A 20,410-nucleotide genomic window follows, 5' to 3' on the forward strand; every position below is an offset into this window, starting at 1 on the left:
CCTGTTGACAAGACACATGGAGCTGCACTGATGGAGCCAGAGCCCTGGAGCCGGAGGAGTCACGTGGAGACCCAGGCCAGTGCTGAGATGTCTCTACTGCCACTGGATCCACAAGACTTTCCACCCACTGGCCTGTGATCTTCCTGCACTCAGCATCATTGCATGTGTTTCATGAGTCTGAAGAAGAATTCACAGAGTGGTACTGGACATATGGGCTAATATCAGACTTATTGACTTGATCTGGACTGGGCTGGGATATTTTCTTAATGTAAATTTACTCTTTATATAAGCTCTTTCCTATACACACGATTGTCTATAAATTTGTTTCTCTAGTCGACCCAGACTAACACAGGGAGCTAATAACAATGAGTATAAATATGAAGAAAATGTTCTAAAACTGATTATAGTGATTATTGTACAGCTCTTCTTGATTTGATTGAGCTAGTGAATTGTATGGTAAGTGAATTATATGCCAATAACACTGTTTAAAAAAATAGTACTCTGAGGTGCAGATGGCTTCCAAAATCCAGTGGTGGTGCCAGCAGCAGCTAGAGGCAATTTAAAAAAAAAGTAGAGATTTGAAAATGCAACAAAAAGGGTTATTGAGCAACACAAAATTAGAAAATCAGTGAACACTATAACTCGAGATTTAGTCATGACACATTGAATAATTTCAAGGATCCTCTAAACAATGAGAGAATTTTCCAAACTGTTAAAGGATTGGCTCCACAGAAAGTTACATGGCTAATGAAATTGTGAATGGAAGCTCTATCTGAAACAGAGAAATTGCTAATGACATGGATTGAGGACCAAGAACAAAAGTGAATCCTCTCGGCATGTTGATGGTTATTGTGAAGGCGCAAGCTTGTCCGAGATGCTGAAAGAGAAACAGGCCCAGGCTATAATATCAGACTCAATCCAAATCACTTAGGGTTCTGTTCCACAGAACATGTCTGGAAGGTTAAGTGGCAGACGCGCGACAGTAATATGAATTATGACTGCAATATGAACGATGGAAACTTTAGGAGATTTCCAAGGGTATTCATAACTCCCATGGCTTTCACAATCTCACCCCACATAAGATGAAAAGGTGTTGAGAAAACTTGGTTGAGAACTAATCGAGGCCTCCCAGAGTCGGCCTCTGGTTCTAACCTTGCGTCCACCTCCCTGTCTCCTGGCTATAGGACTATAGGGTCAATATCTTCCTTCGGCAGCAGTGGAACGACCCCCGGCTGGCATACAACGAATACCCTGACGACTCTCTGGACCTGGACCCATCCATGTTGGATTCCATTTGGAAACCTGATCTGTTCTTCGCCAATGAGAAGGGGGCCCACTTCCACGAGATCACCACAGACAACAAACTGCTAAGGATCTCCCGGAATGGGAATGTGCTCTACAGCATCCGGTGAGTTCTGTATAAGCTCAGCACCTATGTCTCCAGAATGCACCTTGCTCCATTGCCTTCCAGGAGCACACAATAAGAGGGGGCTACCAGGGGAAGCGGGTTCAGGCAAGTCAACACCTGTGCAGAACAGGCAGACCCAGCTTGGTAACTGATGCTCAGCAAGTCAGAATCAAAGCGATGTGCAGTCCTATGAGACAGTGCTTCATTCCAGCCAGAGAAACCAGAGGTGGTTTCCTAGAGATGGTGGGTCAGTTGGTCCCTAAAGTTAGGCAACATTTCAGTAAACAGGGGTGAGTAATGGGTACTCGGAGATGTTCAGCATCACGCGCAAAGGCACCACATCTGGAACATCAACCTCAGCATAGGCCTGCCAGGCACATGGTGCTGCCCTCAGCTAATAAGCCAGGGATGCTCTGTCATTCCTGTGGCCCCTTTCTGCCCCCATATCTTGTATGCTAAGGCTAGGAGGCTAGGACCCCCTTCCCCAGCTGGGGGGGGTGGCATCCTGTACATAGTGATTAGGAGCAAAGTTTTCAGTCTCCACACACCACCTCTACCCACCAAATCCCCAGTCTCCTCCTCCAGGGCACAGGGGAAATGACCAATGCCTGAGAGGGAGAGGAGTGGCCTTGTCCAAAAAGCCCACCCAAAGCCACTGCTTTCAGGCCCATTCCAACGCATAGCGACCCTACAGGATGGAGGCGACCTGCCCCACAGAGTTTCCAGTTGGAATCTACCCAGAAGCAGATGACCACATGCTCCTCCCCTGGAGGCAGCTGGCGGGTCTGCACACTGCCCTTTAGGGAAGCAGCGGTGTGCTTTAGCCAGGGCATCCGCAGGGCTCCTTGAGCACTCACGTACTAACCTGGACACTTCACATAGATTATTTTAAATCTACCCTGGTGGTGTAGTCAGCTGCCTGTTGGGCTGCTAACTGCAAGGTCAGCAGTTTGAACCCACCAGCCGCTCTGCTGGGGACCCATGAGGCTTCCTACTCCTGTAGAAATTTACAGCCTCCGAAATCCACTAGGGTAGCCCCGCGCTGTCTTATAAGATCACAGTGAGTTAGAATCGGCTCCATGGCAGAGAGAGAGTAAGAAAAAACTCATGAAGTAGGTTTTATTATACCCCTTTTGCAGATTATATGAATTAAGATCTGGAAGTTTGAATATCTTTCCAAAGGACCTAAACATGATTCTCCCTGCCCCTCTATCACTTCTTCAGGGGCAATAAGCCTTGTTATCTCTCATTAGTCAATGAGAGTGATGGGCAACAAAGGTTCTAGTTCTCAGGTAAGACTGAGCCCAGATCCTCTCAGGCAGTGAGCAGCCTGGGTGGGGGAGGGACCTTTGGCACCTCAATAGGGACAAGAAGAGAGGTGCACTCAGAGGAACCAGGGGATGGTGGGCCTTCCCCATCCTGGAGCCTGTCCCCACCCAGACTGGAAGGAGGCTGGGCCCAGGAAGTGGGCACCGAGGCCCTCACAACCTGGGGAGGGGAGCTGTCACCCTGCTTGGATTTTGCTCCTGCCAGACAAGGTTCACATCTCCGGGAAGCTCAGCCCCAGTGCAGCACGACAGAAGGACAAATCAGCAGAATGTGATGTTCCCAAGGTCATTCAACTTCAGGACATTAACCTACTGTGACAGCTGTCCCATTTTGGAGCTTTTATCTTGAAATCCAACTGTATTCGTCCTCCCTCCTCGTGCTTCTCTCTCTTTCCCCCTCACCTTGCCCCCACCCCCTGCCCCCAGGCTTCTCTCTTGTGCTGAAAGCCCTGTGTGAGTGAGGGGATGGAATGCACACCAGTTATGTAGTTATGTGCTTCCAGGACACCACCAATGAGGATCTCAGGGCATAAGGGCCAGCTCTTCCAGGCAGCCGGGCTGGAGAGCCAGCGAGCAACCATGTGCACTAGCCTTTGGGGGACTAAGACTCCAAAGGCCAGGAGGTTTAAGTCACTTGGAACCACCTGCTTGCTATGCTACCTTAGACAAGTCCCTTCTTATCCCTCCCTGCACCCCAGTCCACACACCTGTCAAATGAGGAAGTTGCTCGATGACCTAAGACTCTGGGCTCCAAGATCCTGTGCCTCTGAGACTCTTCTTTCTCTGTTCCTTGCGGCAAGGGCGGGCGCGCGGATGTTGGCAGGACCTTCCAAGCTGCAGCCTGGTGGCCCACCCTGAGCTGCAGGCCTCAGATCCTGAAAGAAGGCTCTTTCTGGCTTTGAGGCGGCAGTCAGCCAGCCTCTGAAAAGGGATGAATAGCCCAAATTAAACAGCTGGCCTAGGCGTCTAGGGCGCTCTCCACTCCCTGAGAGACCCCTGCATTAGCCTACAGATGTGAGTCAGCTGTGTTTGGACACCCAGAAGGCTGGGGGTTCAGGGGATGCTCTTCAAAATCACATGTGATGAGACAGTGTGTGAAGGGAAGCAGCCGGGAGGCACAGCAGCATCTGCTCTGCCTGCCGTGCTCAGTGCTCGGAGCGAGCCTGAGGCGGGGCTGTTCAACAGAAAAGCGTGGGCTCTGTCCCTGCCAGCGGAACCACAGAAGTGTGGGACGGGACGGGCCTCTCTTGGTTTCCAGGTCTTTATACAGCTTTCTCTCTCAAAGCCAGACAGATTCCAAAGAAAGCCAGAAGGTCCGCTGATTGTGCATGGCCCTGTAGATAACCTCTTTCAGTCCTCTGCACTGCTACTTACATATCTGGAATGTACAAATACAAATATACAAATACAAATATGTTTATTCCATATCAAAATGCACGCATGTTTAGTCCAGTCAATGGTAGTTGTCTGCCTTCCTTTATCTCCCCTGGGCAAATTGTTATCTAACGGAAACAAGAATAAAATCACTGCCCCTCCAGTGTGGCACCAGCGTTATTCAACTCTTTTCTCTTTCTAGAATCACCCTGACATTGGCCTGCCCGATGGACTTGAAGAATTTCCCCATGGACGTCCAGACATGCATCATGCAACTCGAAAGCTGTGAGTCCCCTGCATGAGGCCTCTAAGCAGAACCCAGGTCCCACTGACCCTCGAGACAGGGAGACATTCTCACTCAGTTCCCTCTAACCAGAGCGCCCAAGGATTGCTGTAATTGCCTGACACCCTCAATGAGGGACTTTGCTTTTAGAGAATGCATTAGAAATCTAACTCCTCTTACACTGTCCAACGGAATCATAAGCTGAGGAGCCTGCAGCCTTCTCTAAAGAGGCACTGTTCCAGGTCCCTGGGACTGTCCTCTCCAGGAACAGAGCAGAATCGCTTGAATAAGTCATGGATGCTCATCCCAGCAGGGGAGATAGATGGCTTCACCAGAAATAACCCAAGGCAGAAAATGGTCAGGGTGCTGCGGGGGGTACAAACACCATGTCTCCTGGCCGAAGGAGTGCTTGCTTCTGCTTGGGAAGGAGAGTCAATAGTTCAGAGATCTCCTGTGGACACGGGTCTTCACAGAGGAGGCTGCTGAGTTCTTCGACTGCAAACACAGGAGCCAATCTGGCTGACTTAAAAATTTAATGAAATAAAAGGGCATAGGCACTACTAGTGGGCTTGCTGGGAAAGGCAAGGCTAGGAGCCAGGGCAGGAGATTTAGACCACAGCATCTAAGGGCTGTTTCCTCACAGCACAGCCTCTCAGGGAATCAGTATCAACCAACTCTGAACCTTCAGTCTCTTCATTCAAAAATCAGAGTCTTAGGGCAAAGGGTCTGGTTGGAGTCTCACCTTGACCCCGACTATCAGCCCCACCAACATGGAAGCAATGGGATGTCTCCCAGAGGAAAAGGGGGGTTCTTCTTGGTGCAGACAGAATAGCGAGTGTCGGCAGCAGAAGAAGCTGAGCTGGGATGCTGGAAGAGGTACAGGGGCAGTGGAAGGGCTGAAGGGCTAGAGGGTGGAAGGAAACAGTCAAACCAGCTCTGTCTCCTTTGTGTGTGTGGGGGGGGGGGCGGGGGCAGCATGCGCTTGTGATTTCTGTCAAATGTTCGATGGCTGTCTCAGCCCTAAGCCCTGGCCAACCTTGTCTGCTTCACCTTAGTGTTTCTGGGTAATGATTGCTCCTCATTCTGATCCCTTCCCAGTTGGCTACACCATGAATGACCTCATCTTTGAGTGGCAGGAGCAGGGAGCTGTACAAGTAGCAGATGGCCTAACGCTTCCCCAATTTATCCTGAAGGAAGAGAAAGACTTGAGGTACTGCACCAAGCATTATAACACAGGTAAGTGTGAGAGGCCACCGTCCCTCCTCCCTTTGTGCCCCCAACACCTGGGCTGGAGGTTATTGCCAACTTTCATGCAACCGTTGATTCAACAGACCTTAGGAAATACCTACGATGGGCACAGCTCTGTACTTACTACCTGGTGGCTAAGAGAGTAGGTTTGAACCCAAATAGGAACTCTAATACATTGTTTTTGTGGATTCTGGGACAAGTAACTTAAGCTTAGGCTACCTCCAATTGCAAGGGAATCTGAGAAATATAGACTTTCGTCTATGTAGCAGTATGTCCAGCAAAATGGACTTCCTTATTCCTAAGCCAGGGAAACCCATTGCCATCAGTTCGATTGTAACGTGTGGCAACCTCATTTGCAACAGAGTAAATCTTCTACACAGGGTTTCCGTGGCTGGAATCATTGCAGAAGCAAACCACCAGACCTTTCTTCTGCGGTGCCACTGGTGGCTTCATACTGTCAAGCTTTAGTTAGTTGTCAAATCCAAAACACATGTGACTCCAGGGACCATTCCTCAGCACAAGGCAGAAGCTACTATTAAGATGCCGCCACCTAGCAAACAGTCTGCTAGTGAGGAAGTGGTATTTCTGGTCAAGCAAAAGCACCGAGCAGAGCATGCTCACATTAGATCTCAGCAAAAGGGAGCTGAGAGATGACAGAGAGGATTAATAAGCAGCAAAGTGGGAAGGGCCCACTAGACTGTGGGGCCTGAGAGGATGGGAAACCACAGCTGTTGGGCTCACTGCCATTGTAGCAAAGCCACAGACTCTGTTACAAGTGAAAGCAAAGAGCTTTCTTGAGAGGTAGAGCGATTCACCCACCACTTGTGTGTCAGTTCGTCATGCCGTGGTGGCTGGCATGGTGCCATGATGCTGGTATTTCAGATAATAGCAGGGTCACCCAAGGTGAGCAGATTCAGCAGAGCTTCCAGATGAAGAACACTTCTGAGGATTTAGTCACTGAGAAGCTCGTGAATAGCAGCAGAAGATTATCACATACAGTGTTAGAAGATGACCCGGTCGGGTCAAAAGGCATTCAACATATGACTGAAGAAGAACTGCCTCCCAAAATAGAGTCCACCGTAAGGACATGGAGCCAAGTGTTCAGGACTTTCATTTGCTGATGAGGCGTGACTCAAAATGAGGAGAAACAGCTTCCAACTCCTGTTAATAATTTTAACTTTTAATGTACAAAGTATGAATCCAGGAACATTGGAGCTCATCAAAAGTGAAATTGACTACAAAAAGATCGGTCTCCTAGGCACTAGTGAGCTGAAATGGACTGGTACTGGCCAATCAGATCAGACCATCATCTGGCTTCCTATGCCAGGAATGACAATTTCAAGAGGAATGGTGTCACACTCATCATCAAAAAGGGCATTTCGAGATCTGTGTTAGAATGATGCTGTCTGTGATAGGGTGTTTACACACAAAAGGAAGTTCAGTAAATACAACTATTATACAAATGTGTGCACCAACCACTAAAGCTAGAATGAAGAAATTGAAGAATTCAACCAACATCTTTCCTCTGAAATTGAGCACAGATGCAATCAAGATGCATTGATAATTACTGGTGATTGTAATGTGAAATTCGGAAACAATGAGGAAGGAATGATGGTTGGAAAATATGGTCCTGGTGATAGAAATAAAGCTGGAGATTGCATGATAGAATTTTGCAAAACAGATACAAGCACCTCTTTTTCATGGTAACAATACACATGGACTTCCCCATACAGAATACACAGAAATCAAAGTGATACAGCTTGGGAAAAAATGATGGAGAAGCTCAATATCAGAAGTCAAAAAAAGAAGCTGAAGGCTGACTGTGGAATAGATCATCAATTTCTCATATATCAGTTCAATTTGAAGCTAAAAATATTTTCAAGTCCAAAATAGCCAAAACACAACCTTTGAGTCTCTCTACCACACCTGAATTTTGAGAATATCCCAGGAACAGAGTTGCTACGTTGGAACTAATGACAGAAGACCTTATGAGTTGTGGAAGGACATCAAGAGCATCATTCATGAAGAAAACAAAAGGTCATTAAAAAAGACAGGAAAGAAAGAAAAGATCAAGTGGATGTCAGAAGATACTCTGAAATTTACCTTTACTCGTAGAGTAGCTAAAGCAAATGGAATAAATTATAAATTCAAAGAGCTGAATAGAAAATTTCAAAGGGCAACTCAAGAGGATAAAGTCAAATATTATCATGAGATGTGCCAAGACCTAGAATTAGGAAACCAAAAGGAAATAACACATTCAGCGTATCTTAAACGGAAAGAACTCAAGAATAAATTCAAGCCTCAAGTTTCAATATTGAAAGTCCCATGAGCAAAATAGTCAATGAACCAAGAAGCATAAAAAGGAGATAGAAGGAATACACAAAGTCACTGTACCAAAAAAAACTAATCAAAATCCAACTATATCAAGAGGTAGCATTTGTTATGGAACCAATGGTACTGAAGCCATTAGAGAAAAACGGGCCTCCAGGAATTAATGGAATACTGATTGAAATGTCTCAACAAGCTGATGAAGCATTCATTAGAAGAAATCACTTATATATGCCAAGAAATTGGGAAGGCAGCTAGCTGGTTAACTCACTAAAAGAGGTCCATATTTATAACTATTCCCAAGAAAGTGATCCAATAAAATGTAGAAATGTATCCAACAGTGTCATTCATATGACATGCAAGTAAACTTCTGCTGAAGGTTAGTCAACCATGGTTGCAGCAGTACGTCAACAGAGCTGCCAGAAATTCAGGCCAGACTTAGAAGGCGATATAGAACAAAAGATAACACTGCTGTCAGATGGATCTTGATTCGAAGCAGAAAGACCTTCACTTGTGTTTTATTGACAACAAGCATTCAACTGTGCAGATCATAACAAACAATAGATACCACTGAGAAGAATACAAATTCCAGGACAATTAACTGTGCTCATGAAAAACATGTGCATGATTAAAGAGGTAGTCATTTGACAGAGCAAGGGAATACTACGTAGTTTAAAATCAAGAAAGGTGTTCAGTAGGATTGGGTCCTCTCACCACACTTATGTAGTTTGTATGCTAAGCAAATAATCCAAGAATTTGGACTTTATGAAGAACATCGCATCCGAATTGGAGGAAGGCTTCTTAACAACCTGTAATATGCAGATGGCACAACCTTGCTTCCTGAAAGTGAGGAGGACTTGAAGCACTTGCTGATGAAGATCAAGGATTGCAGCCTTCAGTATGGGTTATAACTCAAAGTAAAGAAAATAAAAGTCTTCACAAATAGACCAATAGGTAACATCATGACAAACGCAGAAAAGATTGAAGTTGTCAACGATCTTATTTTGCTTGGATCCACAATCAATGCTCATGGAAGCAGCAATCAACTCAAATGATACCTTGCATTTGGTAAGTCTGCTTCACAAGACCTCTTTAAAGTGTTGAAGTGCAAGGATTAGTTAAGAAAATGAGATAAGGACCCTTCCTGTAGATTTCTAAAAAATATTTTAGCTGATATCTTTTCTAATAAACATAATTTCCTAAGGTAGTATTAAATAAAGGACGAGTACTAGGATTTTGCTCCTCAACTACTTTTTTAACTTGTAAATAGTATCTCTTAAAGTACAGTGAACCCCCACCACTTCGTGCTTCGACTTCCGCGGCTTCACTCTATCGCGGTTTTTGCGTAACAGCGCATGCTCTGTCATTACTGCCACTGATTGGCTCATACTGTACACGCTTGATGCCATAAATAATATAATAAATAATAAATGATCATTGTAACGTCCAAAATGTTTTACTGTATTTTCCCTTTTTCGTTTAATAAATTGGGTAATACGAGTGTAATGGTGACTAAAGGGTGTTTTTTCATGTCCTCTATGCTCTAACTACAAAAATATTTGATTTACAAATAAGGAATCCTACTTCGCGGAATTTCATTTATCACGGTAGGGTCTAGAACCGATTAACCGCGATAAACAAGGGTTCACTGTATGCATAAAAAGGGACACTATTTCAATAATTCGGGCCATACTTAGGGTCAGTAGGGGCAATGTTGAGAAGGATTATAGACCTCTTAGTAATTATTTCATAATGAATATGAAGTCCAAAAGGAATGCTTCCTAAAGTAAATGAACTGTAGAGAGAAATTTAGTCTAAGGAGAACCTAAAGATTCAGAAAGGCTAATCAATTGGGCTTTGACTATGCCGTTGTTCTTTGTACAAGTCCAAACTGAGAATGATAAGGGTGATGCAATGCATGGTACACTGTGAAGACTAAGCAGGTCCCTGATCACTGCAAAAACATGTCATGTTTCTGAGAAAGGTATGTTTTCAAGGACCCTCTTTGCTGCAAAAGAAGCAGTGGCATGTTGGTAAGGGAAAACCTCTACCCAAAGTGGAAACCTGCAAATCATGTCTGAGAACTATTTATAGCTGTTTGAAAGTGGAAGCAAGATTGAAAACTAATTGCCATTCAATTACAGAACCAGAGGGCAAAGGGTATTTCCCATATTTTGCATAGGGGTATGCAGAAGTTTAATTTAAAATTTTAGCATCAGGTTTTCACCATATCAGGATCTAGGTAACTTTCCCCAGTCTCAATTCCATCTGGCTGAGCAAGTGTCTTAAAAGTGGATGCCTTTCCTTTGGTGGGTTCAAAAATATTAGTTATTTCAAAAATACTACTTCTCTATAGGTTTGCCCAGAGGCCCCTCAACAAGGTCCTGTGTTCTAACCAGGGCAACAATGATTTGAGAAGCAGTCTGGTTAGCCACTGCATTGGCAAAGTTATTTCTTTTAATTTCTTCAATGTGGGACACTCCTTTCTGTTGGTGCACCTGTGTTTTCATTACAACAGTTTCAGAAGTAAGGAATAAGACATCTCAAAGGACTGCTAGTCAGGTCCCATTTTTAATATTGGGCTTTTGAGTGAAAAAATAGCCAATCTTTACAGGAGCAGGCAGCCTTAACTTTCTCCCAAAGAGCAGTGGGCGGTTTTGAATCGCCAACCTTGCAGTTAGCAACCCACTGCCTAACCCATAGCACCACCATGGCTCATTGTAGTTTCATGAGAAGATGTCAAAACCCCTTTTTGTTTCCATAGCATGCCAGACTGCATAAAGTCTTCTCGGGCTTCCCCGGAGCAAGTGCTCAGGTTTGAGTGAGGGCAGTAAGTTCAGCTGGCTGGGAGGAAGGACAGCAGAGAAGTCATAAAAGCATGGCCAGACTAATAATGAGAGTGCGGAGCTGGTTTCACAGAAAAACCACCTGTTGGTTTTAGGTGCCATCGAATCCATTCTGACTCATAGCAACCCAATGAAAAACCGAACAAAACATGCCCCGAAGGCAAGAGCTTTCACTGCCTCCAAAATGGATTAGATCCCTAGTAAAGGAGTACTGCAAAAAAATAAAAAATCGTGTCAGTGCTTTGACCTGGCCTGTGCCCACGATTTCTAAACCATTTTAGAGTTCTGCATTTCTTAACCAATGATCATGGAATCTGAAACCAAAGAAACGTACCTTCTGTTTTGTAAAAACAGAAAAGGGAAAGGCAAACCTTAAAATGAAACTCAGGGAGCTTCTATGCAAAGAAAGTGTAGGGTCAGGCCTAAGGATTATGTGTTTACCATGCTACAACTCTTGAATCCACCATGGATACAGATGGCCCCAAATTGACTCGGGCTGGTCCCATCGGCCCCAATCTCCAATGCTTTGGAAATAGCAGGTGCAAATTTACCTTTGCTTTGCTTCGTGGTCACCACGAAATGTCACAGTGAAGCACGAGGCACACTCTGCCAGAAGACAAAAAGTTTCATTGAAAAAAATGGTGATTTGTGAACCAGAATACACATTAATAACCAGGATGTTACACATCAGTTACCCACACTACATTTATCAGGTGGAGTAAACAAACTACTACGAACTCATGAACACAGCAGGTACTGGCAAAAAAAAGTTACACGTGGGTTGGTAAACTACAATTCTTTCAACATTATCAGTCCAGTTTTATAACCCACTGACCAAAGAAGAGATTCTTCTTGAGTCAAGCAATGCAAACACTCTAGACAAAAGATCTTTTAAGAAATAATGCATCACAAAATTTAAAATCTTGAACCTCTCTCCCTTTGGCTTACAAGCAGTTAGACTTTTACAAGGAGATGAATTGTCTCTTCGGAGACACAGAAGCAGAGATTTGAGGTTAAGCTTCAGTTTTATTCAAAATGGAGTTTAATTAAGATCTGGGCAGCCATGCCAAGGACCTGCTTTGGTGGATCACTTACACAGCACTCTTTCTCCAGTGCTTAGTACAGGATACGTTGAGTGACCTGATACATGAATGAATCGGGGCACTGGATCAAGACTAGCTGAATGTGCTCAGGGAAACGTCTTGGAAGAAAATCAGTCATTGGGTGCCAGCTGGAAGGCTGGGTAAAAATCTGCTGAGGGAACAGGGGAGAGACTGAAAATAGGCTAACAACAGACGCTGAAGACTAGAGGGGTGAAGGAGAGGCCCGAAAGAACCCTGCGGACTTTGGTAAACACAGAAGGCCCAGTAAGAAGTCAGGCAGTCTGGGTTCTGTCCTCTCTAAACTAAGGTGACCAGACATCCCGCTTTTAGCGGGACAGTCCCGATTTTTAACAATTTTTCCCACGTCCTGCGGTGTTTTTTAAAAAGTCCCGATATTTGGAAAGAATGCACGACAAGCGAGGGTAGACGGTTTTTGGCTGCCATGTGGCTATTTCACCCGGATATGAGTTTGATCAATGGTGGCCCACTTTACCAGTGTTAACATCTAGTCACCTTACTCTGAAACAGCTCCCCTTTTGGATGATCTCTGAAAAGCTTCACAACCGCCAAGACGTACTCCTGTCGTGGCTTAGTCAATCTGAGACTCGGCTGACGCTACTCCCAGGAGCAATCATGAGCGCACAAGACCCAGGACTTACATGATCGCCGCTGACTGTGCAGACAGCAGCCCTTTACTTCTTGAAAACCTACAAACCCCGTGCTGTTGGGTCAAGTCTGCCTCAGCAACACTCCAGGGCAGAGGAAACGGCTCCAAGACTTCCCAAGGCTGTCATCGCTATGGAGCGACATCTTTCTCCCACGGGGCTTCTGTTAGGTTGGAACTGCCAACCCTTCAGCGAGCAGTTGAGTGCTAACCACAGAGCTGCCGAAGTTCCTTTTCTGTTTACACGGTGCTTTTTAAATCACGGCCTCCTCGGCTCGTCACCAGTCATCAGACTGTATGTTGGACCTGTGGGTACAGGGAGCAAAGGCAAAGGTCCTGCTAAAATCCGGGGAAGTCTAGGAAGGTATTGTGCTTCCGCAGACGGGAACCAAGTATGTCTTGAAAGAAATGCAGCCAGAAGGCTCCCTAGAAGCGAGGATGGCAAGACTCCATCTCACACACTTTGGACATGTTGTCAGGAGGACCCCGCTCCTAGAGAAGAACCTCATGTTCGACAAAGGGGGCGGTTACGAAGAAGAGGAAGACAGTCAACTAGATGGGTTGGCACAGTGGCTACAGCAATGGGATCAAACAGGAGCAATCAGGGGGACGGCCAGAGGCCAGGAATTGTTTGCTCCTATTGTACCTGGGGTCTCTAATGAGTTGGAATTTTCTCTATGGCACCACCAACAGCACATAGGAATCAAGATCCCTACCATGGTTCTGGCCCCATTCAGTGCTAAGGATATACAGGTGGAGAGGAGTCAAGTTGCCCATGATATAGTGCGCAAGAGACTGTCAGAGGCTGACTTGCCTCCAGTCACTGTATTAAACCTTAATGATTCTGATGGTGTTTAAAAAATGAGCTGAAGGAACACACAGGAGGAAAAGAGACATTCTTCCAGGTGAAGATTGTACTCTAAACTGTCCATGGAGTAGGAGGAGGATTTCGTTGGTCTGCGGAGAGACAGAAGGGTATACCAGGCATGAGCTGACAGGGTCAAAATCTCAGACATGTGAAAGAGCAGGACATAGACCAAGCAAACAGTACAGTTCAGTGTGATGGCAGATGAGCCACTGTGATCAAGCTGATTCCAACTCAGAAATTCTCTGAGCGTAGAACTCTGTAAGTTTCCAACACACCCTAACTCTGTAAGAGTAGGTCTGTTCCGTGGGTTTCCAAGACTGTAAATATTTACGGGAGCCTCGGGTTTTTGCTGATAAGGACTGATAAGTTCGGATTGCCAGTCTTGCAATGAGCCCAATGCTGACTCCACTGTGCTAACAGGGCTCCTTTGCTGAAATGTTGGTCATTATTTGAGTGAAGAAAGTAGAGAAGGGCGGATGAAAAGATAGGTTAGAACTCCATTGGGAAGGAGAGCCTAAGAATTTTAATTTTTACGTGTGGGTGAAATGGGGGACTTTCTTATAAAAGAGAAGAAAAGAAAGGTTTCTTCAAAGGCATAGCAGGATCAGGTCATGCTTTGAGAAAGAAACTGAGAGAGAGTAGATAATGTCTAATCAGGCCCTCTCCTGGCATCGAAATAGTAAGCAGGATGGTGACAGCAACTAATATTCCTGAGTACGAACTAGTGTGAGGCCCTGTGCTAAGGGTCTCCATGGTGTCACCTCATTTTATCCTCACAGTCACCACATGAGGTAGTTGTTGTTATGATCCTAGTTCACAGTAGATAAGGAAACTGAAACACTTGCCCAAGACACAGCTAGTGTGAGGCTGAACCTCTAGCCAAGGTTGCTCTGATGCCCAAGCCCTTGCTTCTACCTACCAGGTAGAATTGCCCTCTCACTGCAATTTCTTGCAGGTAAATTCACCTGCATTGAGGCCCGGTTTCACCTGGAACGGCAGATGGGCTACTATCTGATCCAGATGTACATCCCCAGCCTACTAATTGTCATCCTCTCGTGGATCTCCTTCTGGATCAACATGGATGCTGCTCCCGCCCGTGTGGGCCTGGGCATCACAACCGTGCTCACTATGACCACCCAGAGCTCAGGCTCCAGAGCCTCTCTGCCCAAGGTAAGTCCCACCACCCTGGAGCAATACACCTGGAGAGATAAGAAGGGCGCCCATCTTTCCACTCTGTCTGGGACAAGTAGGACCCAAGGAATTTTTCAGTATTTCTTGATCTATACTTCATGGGACTCGGCATTCTGCTGCATTAACCACCACTACCACCACCCCAATAAATCAACCTTTATGATTAATACAGACTGCCAGGCACACCTGCTTCATTTATTATTAAGACATAACTCAACATTCTCCTCTTTTCACATTTAATGCCATGTGCAATAGTATGCCCTTGTCACCATTTGTGATAGATACCTTTTGTGGAAGGTAACCAAGACCTCAACTATATTAAAAAAAAAAATGCTAGAAAGATCCACAAAGACACAGCAAGGAGTAGTGCTTCCAACTGAGATTTGTTAAAGCAGCCTAGTAAGGGTGTACAGCGGACAATACGGGAAAAGGACAGTTTGGAAAAATCCATCTGCAGGCGTCCCAGTTCTTTCCATCCAGTGAGGAATCACAAAAAGAGCACTCACTTCTCCAGCAGCAAGCGTGCAGCAACACATGTGTGATATTTCCGCCCCAGGAAGCCCACTGGAGACTCGGCAGCCAGCATTTCTTTTCTTTTTTTTTCCCTCACAGAATCCGTCACTATTGAAACTCCAGGCTTGATTTTTTTTTTCTTTCACTTCTTTCCGCTTGGAATGTGTTCTTCCTTTCGATTTTCTAGTTCCAGATCTCCGTCCACGACAGCACTTTACGTCTTTTTCAGCCATCCCTTCAAAGCATCTCTTCAGCTCTTTTACTTCATTTCTTCCCTTCCTTTTAGCTATCCTACATTCAAAATCAAGTTTCCGAGTCTTTTATGACATCTGTTTTGTCGTATCTTTTTTTCCAGACTTTTTAATGACCCTTTGCTTATGTCATGAATGATGGTCTTTATGTCATTCCATAACCTGCGTGGTTTCTTTATCAGAATTAAATACATCAGATGTATTCTTGAGCTGGTCCCTAAATTCAGAGACAAAGGTGTTCTTTGTCTCTTATGAACTTGTTTTCTTTTTTTTTTTTACTTGAACTTACATGTGAGCAAATGATAGTCTGTTCTGTAGTCGACCCCTGGCTTTGATCTGATTGCTGTGATGGAGCTTCTCCATGGTCCCTTTACAAAGATATGGTCAATTGGTCTTGAAAAATCCTATTATATGATTGTTTCTATAGCCAAGGGCCGGCTATTGAGTTGCTGTGAGGTGGGAAAACATGTCTCTGGTATTTCAAATACCTGCAGGATCACCCAAAGTGAACAGGCTTCATCAGAACTTCCAGACTAAGAAGAAGGAATAGGCTCTCCAATTCAGAGAAATTAGCCCTGAAACCCTTATGTTTAGCAGCAAAACATTATCGCGTGAATAGCAGCCAAATATTGTTGGAGATCGTGCGAGAAGATGAACCCCTCAGGTCAGCAGGCACTCAAAACATGGCTAAGGAAGAGCTCCTTTCTCAAAGTAGAGTTGACATAACTACATGTGTGGGGGGCCTCCATTTGTTGTTGACCACGACTCAACATGAGAAGAAACAGCTGTAAACATCTATTAAAAATTGAAACTTGGAATGTACTAAGTATGAATCTAGAGAAATTGGTAGTAGTCAAAAATGAAATGGAACGATTGAACGATGGAATGTTAAGATAGCTGTAAATCAATAAAATGATTTTTTAAATGAAATGGAAAAAAAAATAAATGTTTAATGAAAACGGAATGCATGACTATCTAGAGCCTAGGCATCAATGAGCTGAAATGGATTGCACTGGCCATTTGAACCAGGCTCTCATTTGGTTTACCATTCCAGCCATAACAGATTCAGTAGGAATGGCATCACATTCATCCTCAGAAAGGACATTTCAAGACCTATCCTGAAGTACAATGTTGTTTATGATAGGATAATATCTATTGAACGCAAAGAAATCCAATCAATACAAATATTGCACAAATATATGCACTAACTACAAAAGCTAGTGATGAGGAAATTGAAGATTTTTATCAATGTCTTCAGTCTGAAATTGATCAAACATGCAATTAAGAATCATTGGGGGAATAACCATAGATAATTATTGATGATTAGAATAAAAATAGGAAGGAACAGTAATTGGAAAATATGACCTTGATGATAGAAATGAAACTGGAGATCACATGATAGACTTTTTCAAGACCACTTACTTCTTCACCACAAATGCCTTTCTTCAACAACACAAAAGGTGACTACGTGCATGGATTTCTCCAGGTGGAATACACAGAAATAAAATTGACTACATCTGTGGGAGAGATGAAGGAGAAACTTAACATTAGCAGCTAAAACCAAGTCAGGGGCCAACTGTGGAACCGACTATCAATTGCTCCTATATATGTTCGGGTTGAAACTGAAGTAAATTAAAACAAGTTCCTGAGAGCCAAAACATGGCCTGGAATCTATCCCATCGGAATTTCAAAAACATCTCAAGAAGAGATGTGTTGTACGTACAAGAATGACAGAGGACCTAGTGAGCCTGTGGGATGACATCAAGAATGCCGTACAAGAAGAGGAGCCCCTCCGGTCAGAAGGCACTCAAAACATAACTAAGGAAGATCTACTGTCTCAAAGGAGAGTTGGCCGTAATTACTTGTGTGGAGGACGTTTTAAAAGGTCACTTAAAAGACAGGGGGAAGGAAAGTTCCAAGTGGCTGTCAGAAGATGCTGAAACTTGTTCTTAGTCATCAAGGAGCTGAAGCAAATGGAAGAAAAACGCTAAGTAAAAGAGCCAAAGTACTGACAGCACTCACTTATCTAGGCCAAGAAATTTGCACAGCAGCTACCTGGCCAACTGTGTGGAAAATATCTGGTTTTGTACACATTCCAAAGAAAAATGCCCCAACAGAATACTCAAATTATAGAACAAGACTATTGATACCACATGCAAGTATAATTTTGCTGAAGATCACCCAACAAGGTTGCAGCAATGCATTGACAGGGAGCTGACAGAAGTTCAGGTTGGATTCAGAAGAAGAGTTGAACAAGGAATACCATAGCTGATGTCAGATGGATCGTGTCTGAAAGCAGAGAGTACCAGAAAGATGTTTGCTTGTGTTTCATGGACTGTGCCAAAGCATTCAACTGTGTAGATCATAACAAACTATGGATATAGCCTTGGAAAGAATGGGAATTCCAGAACACTTCATCGTGCACATGCACAACCTGGACAGGTACCTGAGGCAGTTATGAGAACAGAACAAGAGGATACCAGATGGTTTAAAATCAAGAAAGGGGTGTGTTGGGGTTGCATCCTCTCACCATACTTATTCGATCTGTATGCTGAGCAAATCATCGGAGAAGCTGGATTACATGAAGAAGGATGTGGCATCAGGTTGGAGGAGGGCTCATTAACAACCTGTGATATGCAGATGGCACAACCTTGCTGCTGAAAGGGAAGAAAGGCTTAAAGCACTTGCTGATGAAGAAAAAAAGCAACAAAGGGCCTTATGACTGGACCAATAGGGTAACATCATGATAAATGGAGAGAGAATATTGCAATTTTCAAGGATTTTATCTTACTTGGATCCACAATCAGTGCTCTTGGAAGCAGCAGTCAAGAGATCCACTGGTGCATTGCACTGAGTAAATTTACTACACAAAACCTCTTCCAAGTATTGAAAAGCAAGGAGGTTACTTTGGGGACTAAGGTGAGCCTGATCCAAGCCCTGGTATTTTCAGTGGCCTCATCTGCATGTGAAACTTGGCCATTGACTGAGGAAGACTGGAGAAGAATCGATGCGTTTGATTTCTGGTGCTGGGGAAGGATATTGAAAGTCCCATGGACTTACAAAGGAGCTGGCAGATCTGTCTGGACCGAACCAGAATGCTCTTAGGCACGAGGATGGCAAGGCATGCTCTCCCGTGCTTCGGACGTGTCGTCAGGAGACACCAGTCCCTGGAAAAGGACGTCTTGCTTGGTAAAGTGGAGCAAGAGTGAAAAAGAAGACCTTAGACATGACGGATTCCCACAGTGGCTGCAAGCGTGGACGCAAACATAAGAACAATTGTGAGGGTGGTGCAGCACCAGGCGGTGGTGCTTCCTTCGGCCGTGCACAGGGTTGTTAAGCGGAGTAAACAACACCTAACAACAACAGCAACATAACCAAATCCATATTTTCCAGCTTCTGGCCCGTCTTTGTTTCCCACTTTTAAGTTCCAATCACAGGTAATGAAAAGCTTGAGTTGCCTAAATTCCAGATTGCAAAATTGGTCAAATTTCTTCATCTTTGTCTGATTAATGGTTGATTCATAAGTTGATAATGGTTGTATTTACTGGTCTTCTCTGTGTGTGTATATATATTTATTTATCACTGATAGTGTTGTATTTCAGAATAACTCTTGAAATGCTCCTATTTGCAATGAATGCGATGTGATCCTCCTCAATTTCGCATTCCAAGTGCAGGAGCCGTGAATGACCTAATGTGGCCCCTCTTGCCAAACTTTCTAACTCCCACCAAACGACCTTTCCCTGCATGAGTCTGGTAAAAAGGTGGGGGAAGAAATTGATGGGATTCACATTTCAGTAATTTGGACAGCATTCCGTGGAGTGCCATCCTGCTGTATATAAAATGAGCCCTCTGAGAAGCGAGAGCAAGGATGTCATTATGCGCAAGAGCCAAGGATGGAGCTCAGTGACTCTCCTGGACCTAGAAGACCACTATAGGCTCAAAGGAGGAGCAATAGAAACAGGAGAGCCTGGAACAGGGAGGTGGACTTCTCAACCCACAGAGCAAATAAAGCTGAATGCTTTTGTGCAGGAGGCTGATTTGCCACATGTGATAGTCCAGGTTGACTGGAGAAACTAATCCAGGAACATTCATGTATGTATATGAAAGAGCTTGATATTAAAGAGTAATTGTATATTAAGAAAACATCTACGCCCAGTCCAGCTCAATTCCATAAGTTTGATATTAGCCCATAGGTCCAATACCAGTCTATAAATTCCTCATCAGACTCATACAACACATGCAATGATGCCAAATGCAGGAAGCTCACAGGCCAGTGGGTGGAAAGTCTTGTGGATACAGTGACAGTAGAAACACCTCAGCACTGGCATGGGTCTCCACATGGCTTCTCCAGCTCCAAGGCTCTGGCTGACATCAGCATAACTCCATGTGGCTTGTCAACAGGAATAGCTCAGAGAGAAAGTGTGTGTCCCACCTCCAGGAAGGAAGACAGGAGTTCCCCGAATCCTCAGGAGTAGGCCATGCCCACCCAGAGGACTCAAGGCTAGATGCCACTCCATTGCTCAAGTTGATAGGAGATTGTGTAACTGCCACACAAAGTACGGTGTCTCTAGGAGCTTGACTAGGGAAGATGGGCTTGGTGACCCAGAGAAATCGAGCTGAATGCCTTCAGGCTGAGGCTTCCATCAGAGTAGTATGCCCAGTTAGACATTTATTAACAGACCTAAAAGAACTTTCTAACATGTCCTGATAAATAACTCTATGCTGAGCATTTCTTGCTCACCTTATACCTTAACTTCCTTAATAAACCCATTTCTTGTGAATTTTGTCTGTAAGATCTATGTAGCCATTGCTATGGATGTTAGAACCTAGAGAGGTAAGATAGGGAACAATTATTTAAGACCAAGCATAGTAGTTGATATGATAGTGTATTCAAAATGACCAAAACTAGTGAGTTAATTTGAACTCACTAACATCTAGGATATCAATCTTAATGCATTCCATTCCATTGTTGACTACTTAAACATTTCCTAGATTCATATTTTTT

The 20,410-nt window shown here is 44.4% G+C and overlaps 1 protein-coding gene across 1 annotated transcript in view; it reads left to right on the forward strand.

The window, feature by feature from the left end:
• GLRA1 (glycine receptor alpha 1) overlaps positions 1-20,410 on the forward strand; it is a 161,139-nt gene that overhangs the window by 110,069 nt on the left and 30,660 nt on the right. Inside the window, exons 4-7 of the mRNA XM_004696737.3 lie at positions 1,185-1,408; positions 4,313-4,395; positions 5,492-5,629; positions 14,406-14,620. Coding sequence (XP_004696794.2) covers positions 1,185-1,408; positions 4,313-4,395; positions 5,492-5,629; positions 14,406-14,620 — 660 coding nt within the window. The remainder of the gene's footprint in view (positions 1-1,184; positions 1,409-4,312; positions 4,396-5,491; positions 5,630-14,405; positions 14,621-20,410) is intronic.

Source organism: Echinops telfairi, unplaced genomic scaffold (assembly GCF_000313985.2).
Source record: "Echinops telfairi isolate 266 unplaced genomic scaffold, ASM31398v2 ScPeMD7_7469;HRSCAF=8507_0, whole genome shotgun sequence".
Lineage (NCBI taxonomy): Eukaryota > Metazoa > Chordata > Mammalia > Afrosoricida > Tenrecidae > Echinops > Echinops telfairi.